Source organism: Malaya genurostris, chromosome 1 (genome assembly GCF_030247185.1).
Source record: "Malaya genurostris strain Urasoe2022 chromosome 1, Malgen_1.1, whole genome shotgun sequence".
In the NCBI taxonomy this organism is placed as follows: domain Eukaryota; kingdom Metazoa; phylum Arthropoda; class Insecta; order Diptera; family Culicidae; genus Malaya; species Malaya genurostris.
In genome coordinates, this window is record NC_080570.1 from 12140715 (window position 1) to 12150634 (window position 9920).

At 32.7% G+C, this 9920-nt stretch overlaps 1 protein-coding gene across 2 annotated transcripts in view; it reads right to left on the bottom strand.

The window, feature by feature from the left end:
• LOC131432703 (probable maleylacetoacetate isomerase 2) overlaps positions 1–6065 on the bottom strand; it is a 90157-nt gene extending 84092 nt beyond the window's left edge. The window contains exons 1-2 of one of the 2 annotated variants that reach the window (XM_058599158.1): positions 5724–6065; positions 5172–5349 (exon numbers count right to left, since the gene is read on the bottom strand). In XM_058599158.1, coding sequence (XP_058455141.1) covers positions 5172–5349; positions 5724–5747 — 202 coding nt within the window. In that variant the 5' untranslated portion in view covers positions 5748–6065. Of the gene's footprint in view, positions 1–5171; positions 5419–5723 lie in introns of those variants that run through there. The other variant, XM_058599149.1, reaches the window with a different exon arrangement.
• Between the last annotated feature and the right edge of the window lie 3855 nt (positions 6066–9920).

Genomic DNA, 9920 nt, shown 5'->3' on the forward strand with positions numbered 1-9920 from the left:
TTCCTTTGGCTTAAACGTCGCAGAGAAAATATTGAATACTTCAACTTTACCGAGTCATAACTTTGTTGTTAGTCAACCGATCTTCAAAATTTGTTCACCATTGGAAATATACTACTTCCAAAAATAAAATGCACTAAAAAAAACTAAAAATAGGGTTGTCTACCCAAAGTTATAATGAAAACTGTAGATAGATAAGATAAGAAAAGATGAGACTTTTTACAATGATCGTAAATATCTCGAAATTCAAAGCGGTGACCTATATATTTTTATACATCATTCGATTGCTAGTGATACCAGCTACAATTTTCGCTCAACTACCATTCCTGCACAATCAAAAGAAAACATCAAACAATCGATGAATTTATAAATATATATGAATTTTTCATTTTTTTCACATGTTTGTATATAACTCAAAAATTAAAGCGATGACATGTACATTTTTTTGATTCAAAATATTGGAATCATTACCAGAAACAATGTACTGATGATCAAAATTATATATCCGTTCAAAGAATCTCAAGAAATTTGGTACAAATACAGAGAATTTCTATTATTGGGAAAATTTTGCCAAAAAAAAAAACAAATCTAAAATTTTGAAATTTTATAACATATATTTTTTTATTATTTTAGTTGGAAATTTATTATGAACAAATTTTACAAAAAAACTGAAACTTGGATTTCACTGAAAATCTTAAAAATTTTGGTAAATATACCTAAACTCTAAAAATAACTATGTTTTTGTATTGGACAATTTTCATGCACAACCCAAATGGAATTGATAACTACTCAAATTAGGTTTTTTTTGTTTTAGGTTTTCCGTAAAATCTCAAAAAATCGGTAGAAGATCGGAAATTTCAAAATTTCTGATATATATTGCGATCCAACGTTTCTGCAAATCAAAGTGAAAATATTGGAATCCGTTTTGATTTCATCTGTTTCAAAGAGACGTAGAATTTGTTTCTATTAATAAAATAAATTTTGTGACAACACGAAAATTTTAAATTATTTCAATGGCTGTACAATAAGAAATAGAACGTAAAATTATATGAATTTCAAATACTAACCCATGGCAACAGAAACCAACTACATTTAAAAAAAAATTTGCTTGATTTTTGTTTTACAAACAATTAAGAACAAAAACATGTATCTTAAATTTTCCGCTATCCTAAACAATATCAATTATAATCGATAGAATATTAAAATTTAAATATCACAAACTTAAGAATTATTTCGGAATGTATAGAGTTCGAAAATTTTTTGAATTTTCTATTAGTAAACAATTCAGAAAAAGTAGAATTCTGAATTTAGCACAAAAAATCACACAAAATTAAGTAAAACTTGATTTTATCCACCTAGTTGTGTAATGATGCCTTTCTTATATCTCTTTTATTCTGATATAAAAATTGTATTCTTCAAACAGTTTTGTTTGATCTTTGAAAAACATGAAAGCTAGTGCATGAACTAGTGTAACCTACAAAATGAAACAGTTCTCAAATCGGTTTGGCCATTTTTCTCAGTGAAGTGAGTTCCACTGTTTCAGGTTCCACTTATGAATCTGGAATCGCCCCGAATATTGGCTTTGCAGCAGCCTTTGCGATTAGCAACAATCAACTAATCTATTTGCAGCTTAAAGTTGTCTTCGTCTCGAAAAACAACCTCTTCGTTTGAATGCTTTTTACTGAATGAAACCCTACACCTATGTTATCAGAACTAATTTGCTCAAGTGGCATATTCCCCTAGTTATTTGGATATTTGTGCTTTGCCGTAGCTTCTAATCAACTTCCTGATGGGAAGGGAAGGATAAAAGGAACATGGAAGGGAATTGGGAATTGGGTGAGGTGGGCAAACAGCACACAACATAAAGAAATAAATCGTCCTGCATCCCCGTAAGGACGCTGAACGATCTACAGGTGCCAAAATGCATTTGATAAAACCTCCAAGCACCGAGAGGCCTTAGAGATTTTACAAAAGCGACACCATTCTGCATTCCCCGAAGAATGCGAATATTTTTCAATGAAAAAACCCAATGTATAAAAATAATTTAAAAAATGTTTAAAAAATATCTCCTCCGCCTTATTTTACAAACATGCTCGAAAATATTTTCTGTCAAATACAAGAAACGGATTTTTTTCGTTTGCTCAATGTTAGATATAGCAGTTTAAAAATAACCTGTTTTTGAACTAGTTTTGCTCATAACTTCGGTTCAGAAAACGCTACCTGAATACGCTAGTCATTAAAAAATTGGTTTTAACAAACTCTAAAAGATGTTCAAAGATACCTATTCGAAAAGAGAAAAATATAAAAGCTAGAGCAAAAAATCTGATTTTTTGAGGAACATTCTTAGTTGCTCTTTAAAAATAGCTGTAACACTAAAACCGTTGCAGGTACTACTATGGTGTCCTCAGCAAAGCTGCTCGATATAAGTTTATCTACAATTTTGCCGAAGAATGCAGTCCTCTATCTCAATACATCCGGAAAATAAGTTTTGGATCACCTTAATAATAAGAGCCACCCTAATACCATGTACATCGACATATGGCTTATCTTCACTGATCATTTGTTTTGAAGACAGCTCTAAAGTATAAGGTTAAGCCACAAATGTTTTTGTCTTCCTAAATTTTGGATCCGGACCACTGTGCAATGCAATTTAACTCGGAAATTTTTAAACTTCCGATCTTTTACCTATTTTTTGAGATTCTACGGCAAACCTACAACAAAATCAGAATTTTAGTAGTTATCAATTGCGTTTGGGTTGTGCATAAAAATTGTTTAGATCGTTTGTCCAATACAAAAATATAACTATTTTTAGAGTTTTAGGTTATTTACAAAAAAATTTAAATTTTTCAGTGAAATCCAAGTTTCAGTTTTTTTTTTGTAAATTTTGTTTATAATAAATTTCCAACTAAAATAATAAAAAAATATATGTCATAAAATTGAAAAGTTTTGATTTCATGTTGTTTGTCAAAATTTTCCCAATAATAGAAATTCTCTGTATTTGTACCAAATTTCTTGAAATTCTTTGAACGGTTATATAATTTTGGTCATCAATACATTGATTCTGGTAATGATTCCAATATTTTGAATCAAAAAAATGTACATGTCATCGCTTTAATTTTTGAGTTATATACAAACATGTGAAAAAAATTAAAAATTCATATATATTTATAAATTTATCGATTGTTTAATGTTTTCTTTTGATTGTGCAGGAATGGTAGTTGAGCGAAAATTGTAGCTGGTATCACTAGCAATCGAATGATGTATAAAAATATATAGGTCATCGCTTTGAATTTCGAGATATTTACGATCATTGTAAAAAGTCTCATCTTTTCTTAGGTCATCTATTTACAATTTTCATCGTAACTTTGGGTAGACAACCCTATTTTATGTTTTTTTTTCAGTGCATTTTATTTCTGGAAGTATTACCTTTCCAATGGTGAACATATTTTGAAGATCGGTTGACTAACAACAAAGTTATGACTCGGTAAAGTTAAAGTTTTCAATATCCAATTCGCGATGCAGGTGCCGCATGAATGCAGATAGGGCACGTTTTGAGCTTGAAAAAAAACTTGGAACGGGAAAAATCTGATTTTCATTAGTTTTTCCTAAAAGATCGTCAATAATGATATACCTAAAATAATCTACAAACTTCACAAAATTCGAGGGTGAAAAATTTATCGAAATTGGTCAAGTAACAACTGAGCTATGATAGCTCAAAGTTACCGTTCCAACTTTTTTTGAGGCTTGGTGCTTCGCGTAACTTTTTTAGGCTTGGTATTAGGAGTGTTAAACGCCTTAACGTATCAACCTACTTCCCTTAGCAAAATTATAATTAATTTTCGATCTGTTGATTAAAATAATTTCTCTCGTGCATTGAAATTTTTAACGATTCTTTTACAAATTGTATCCAAAGCGGCCGGCAACTTTTTGCAACCTTGTAATGTTCTACAATTTAACGTATTTTTTCAAAATCTTCCTCTTTGTGAAATAAATTATCTTTCTGAATGTAAACGTGAAAAAAGTTAGAATGAAAAACCCGATTTTCGGAACCCTTTCAGTAAAACTTCAGCATATGAAATCAACGGATACAGCTAGCGAATTTACATTGGCTACAATATTGTCGAAGACGAAAACTCTCTATCTGTCTCCAGCAAAAAATTGTGTTTACACGCGTGCTGGAACATAGTCGTTCATTCTCATAAAACTGCGCTCATTCTCATAGACTAAATTTAGGAGCGATTCTAGATGAACAATTGACGTTTAAACAACATATAAACTATAATATTGGGAAGACACCTCGCTGCTTCGATGTTTATATTGAGACTAACCAAGGAGTTCTGCCACTACTAGAAGTCCTTAAATTTTTAATTCGCTAAAGATTGTTCTTTAGTATAAAACCGGAAATTTGTTCGTTGGCTTGTAGCACTACTGAAAGTAGGAATCCTTTCCACGGCGAGTCTCGAACATACGATAACTGACTTGTAAGACCACCAATCCACTGAAAGCCGATTTGGATTGACACTGACAGAAAATAGAACGCACAGCTATCGTTCCAACCCTGATCCACTGTATAAAAAGTTAAGGACACTTGGTTGCGATAATATGTCTCAAGGTTTTACTTGATTATTGCACCAACAAGCTTTTTTGACTCGCAATTTAGAGACTGAATTATGAAATGTAAAATGAATATCAATAATTTCAAGGCCACATTAGTTGCTAGGAACCGTCAATTTTACCCAGCCTACCTAGAATAAGAAAAGCAGTTTAGATTTACTTTTTTAGAACATAAACATGTTGTACTAAAACTCTCGGTTCTGCTGAACTTAGCTTTCGCACATCGAATGAGTTTCAGAAACGTTGGCTCCAATCTCAGAACTCTTCTTAACTATCACGCCATGCTTTCAGACAGCATTCTTCAATCTGTTGTAAATTTTCATAGATGTTTTGTCAGTTCAAATTTCGCATGTTTGTTTTAGAATATACAAGTTAAGTTAGTTTTCTTTATTCAAGAGCCTGGTTTGTCTCTATTAGAATAAACAAACTTATTCTCAGAAAGCCAAACAAATGTATTGTGTTAAAACATACAATTTGGTAACAAGTTTCGTCCGACGAATTCTTTAAAACTCGTTTGAAGTTCTATGAAATGTAAAATTAAAATGAAAAAAGTCACTCACCGATTTGCAGTGCCGGAACCTGCTCCATTGGGTTGACCTCACGGTACTCGTTGCAGTGCTGCTCACCGCCGGACTTGATCAAACTTATCGGTTTGATATCGTACGGGATTTCCTTCAGGTTCAGTGCTATCCGTACTCGCCACGAGCAGGAACTGCGCCAATACGAGTACAGTATTGGCTGCGAAGCGTTAACCGGAAAAAGAACTGTGTTATTGGACATCTCTGAAAATACTGTAGCCAACCCGAGTTAGCAAGTCGATCAATATTCGTGTTGGTCAGCAAACGTTACCACGCTGAGAACAGGTTGCACGTTCTGCTGCTATTCAAATGACAAACCTGTTTGGTTGGTTTGCATATTACTGAACTATTCCCATCGACCGAGCTCAGCTTGTTGCCTACCCGGCCGGGGTAAAACATCTTAGTCAGATTGGATAGCACACAAATGGGACAAAGAGGAAGACGCGAAACTGAAGCCGGCTAAGCCGGTCAAGGTCAGCAATGTTTACAAACTTGCGGGTTAAAAAAAGACATCACCGAGGAAAATGTACTTACCTTCGACATCGCTGAAAGCGACATCGCATTGTGAAACTTTGAGTAATTAATTTTGTTGCCGTATCGTTCCAAAGCGAGGAAAAAACTTTTTGTCCACTGCAGCAAGCCGGCTGCTTGGATAGTGTAGGACTGATGAATGACAAACTTGTTTTCGCACTCCAATCAAAAAGTTAAATGAAATGCAGGTTTATTTGCTTTCCCTCAGGATGTGGACACTTCAAATATAGTTTTCAATTCACTATTCACTTGTTCAATTAAGATAATACTATTTGATCTTTAAATTATGCAGCGTTTGTTTATACTTTCACTTCTCTCCCTTGAGTTGAATAATTATTGATATTTTCGACTTGGCAGCACTGGTCGTAGCGAATGCGCGAGCGCAAAACGTACACGCAGAAAAAAAAATTGTAAAAATAATAAAATTTGAGTTTCACCCAACGAATATTTTTGTTGAAATAGTGACAAAAGAAAATCTGGTTTGATATTGCAAATATGCTACTTGAAACTACAAAACATGATAGTTTATTTTTCTCGGTGGATTAGTTTGTTTCAACCAATAGTTTGATAAAAACAACAAATATTTTTCTTGTGCGTTCCTGTCAATTTCGTGACAAACAGTTTCACAGTAAATTCAATTTGAAAAAATAGTTTAAAATGAAACGAACTCTAGTAAAAGTCAATAATTGTAACGCTTTAGATTCACAAAACCTTTTAGTTGAAATAAATTTCCTTGAAATTAGTTATTTCAACTAACGCTCTTGATTGTTGAAACCATAGATTTTTGTTTGATTTTAGGAATGAAATGATTTCTTTCAAACTAATTTACAAAGTAATTTTTGGTACTACTTTTATTTGTTTTCAATTTACATATACAATTATTTCAAATTTTGCAATTTTTCAAAACTTTTAGCCGTTTTGTCGCTAGACGATCGAATTATTTACATACCATAATCAAGCACTGGTTTTATTTTAATTTTTATAGCATCCAACGATTCGGTGCTCCATCAGTCAAAATAGAGATCCTGTATGAAATATTTTTTGCAAAGAAAATGTGTTATGTAATATTGTGCAATTTGTAAAATATTCCCAATTATCGATACATACGCTTGAATTATTGATAATCCCCTAGGAAAATAAAGAAGTAGATAAACGTTACTTATAAAACTTGTAAAAAAATTTATCCGCGGGAGATAAAAAATGCCCTGGATTATTCTCGTGGGAAAAAAATGCTCTTGTTTATTAGAAATAAAACTGTTACGGTTCATTTGAAGTTATATAGTTATATCAGTACACAAATAAGATCATAGATAAATTGAACCTATTTCTTTCTTGAAATAAAGATACAGCAGGATTGAGTCATCATGGATATTTCGTTAACGTCAATTCAACTTTGGTTGACATGTAATAAATAGTTTGTTTATTTCAACAAAAAATTCATCGGGTACAAATAAATTTTTCGTTTGGTTAAACCAAAGTTTAGATTCAAATGAAGCAGCGAGCATTTGTTATATTTAACAGAGAAATTGGTTCAAAACAATCATATTCTAGCTTGAAATGAACATAAATTATATTGAAAATTCTACTAACTGTTTTGTTATTTTAAACAAGCTCCATTTCTCTGCATGTACAATGTAAAAGCTGTCAAACGAATTTCACACGCGTAAAAATGTTTTGTTCATTTTTGTGTAATAAATGATGGAAATTCGGTTCGTGTTCGAGTTTTGTTCAAACCATTTCGCGAATAATTTTATCCTCGTAGCAGTCATTTTTTGTTTTGCTGAAATTAATAAAGGACGAACAACTATAAATTTTATCCGAACTCAATCAAGAATTACCGGACGGAAACAAGATTACGATGAATTATGAGAGATTTGTACGTTTAGGAAAGTTTATGATGGATTGCGCAGGGCTGGCGATTATAGAAAAGTTTAACTGAAATTGGGCGCGATTAGTGAATTTGAGAAAATTGTTCGGGGAGATTACTTTTGATTGGATGAGTTTAGTTGTCTGACTTATTGCAACATCAGCAGCTGGATGTTTCTGCTGTCAAATTGATAACTGGTAATTCTTCCTTTGGGTATCGACAAAATACGAAAATAAACTGGCGACCTAACGTTGTGCTTTACAATTAGAAGTGTGAGCGTGTCAGGATGATGATTGTAAGTTTATCTGTCAAAATACAAGGGAAAACAAATTTCCACTTGTACAGCAATTTAAAAACTATTTACATCATTTGTCAATGTGAAAATTTAATTTTCATGTTAGAAAAATTATTTTCTTGCTCTGTTATTTTCGTAGCACCCAAGATTCTATTTCAAACAACGAAAATTTTCAGTTCCGATTACAGCTTGTGAGAAAATGTTATGTTGATAATTTTCCAATAATTTTATTCGCCGCGTACATCATGAAGTTCCGCTTGAAGGACCGTACAGATGCGCAAACTTATCCAAGTATGCAACATTATGAAGAAAAATAGCTTTTTATCGACTTTTCATTTCTTTCTCTAGCGTCCAAATAACCTCAACCGAATTGGAAAAAATTCCGGATCAAAAGGGTTTTTTGATATAACACTAAGAGAAATGGAGCATGTTTAAAATAGCAAAACTGTTAGTACATTTTCAAATTTGATTTCTGATGATTTATAGCTCGAATATGATTGTTTAGAACTAATTTCTCCTCCTTTCTAGTAACTATTCAATACATGCAAAGATATTTAATACATATTAACAAGATGCACGCAGAAAAGGATATTGCCAATAGCTTGTTCGGGAAATGTGAGAGCTGGATATTTCCCGAACAAACCATTGGCAATATCCTTTTTTGCGAGCATCTCGTACAGGAGAGAAATGTCAAATTCGTGCGTGCCAAAATAGCAGCACTGTGTACCCATACTATTGACATGATAAGCTGAATGTGAGGCCGTGCGATGGCGTTGCTGATATGAAGATTGATTCCGTTTCAAACTGACAGGGTCTGGTATTAGTAACCTTTTTTTTGCCACGGCAGCGTTACTGTGATGTCCCTCATGAATCGCAAGTGTGATGCATATTAATATATAATATATTTGATTGAATTGTTATTTAATTTAATTTTGCCCGTGCGCAGGAATCATCCATGGGGGGGGTTTTAAGGGGAGAGGGGGGTGTCCAAAAATGTAAAACGAATTCTGACAGGATCGTGCGCGGGGGGGAGGGGTTTCAAATTATGTCAGTTTATAAATTGATAAAAAATTGATAAAAAATATGAATTGTCAAGTTATTTGCACTTTAATACAATAAGTACTCCATTGTTCATGAAACTTAATTTAAAAAAAATTCTTCATGGGGGGGGTTAAAACCCCCAAAACCCCCCCCTGCGCACGAGCCTGTATTTAAATGTTTTAGTTATTTCAACTTACGTTTGCAGTCGGTATCGAAACTTTTTGTTTTGTTATTAAGAATAAAATTATTTGTTTCAGATTAGTTTCAACGTTTATTTTGGACTTCTACTTTTATTTTTGTTTTGTTTCGAAGTGCAAACTGACGAGCCAAACGAAAACATTTTCCACTGACTTCTACGGTATGGTCTTTAAAAGGTTGGCCATATTTTGTGCTTAGGGCAGATTATATAAGAGTTAACTGTTGCTGTTATGCATTGATGAAAAAATTAAAATTTGACGGTGTCTAGTATAATTATTTTATTATATTTGAATATGCGGGTCAATTGTACAGAGCTTGTGTAAGTTTCTCGAAACAGTTTGATAAAAAAAGATATCAAATTTCATGTGAACTGTAAATGATTACCATCTATAATTGAATCAATTATCCAATCTCAAGTTATTCTACATTCTGACAGTAGACCACTAATGAACTCATTTTAACATTGATAAAATCAATTCCCACCAACAAATAAGCAAAATGATACTATGAAATCATCGCAGTACGGAAAACACGTTCGACAGTTGAAACTCTGTGACAGATATGTTTGAGGGCGAAAAAAAAGTAAACCACCTCAGGATCGATCTGCGTATCCGTCCGGCCGGAATCAAATGCGACGAATGAAATCAAATAATAACAGGAAATTACCCGGTTTAAAGTTGATTTATTGCTTTTCGGCAAAAAAGAAATACAGAACAACTCAATTACCGTCGAAAAACGGGATGGTTTCCGGTTTGAGTGGTAATGACAGCTTCTTTTTTAATTACTATTTATTTTAAAT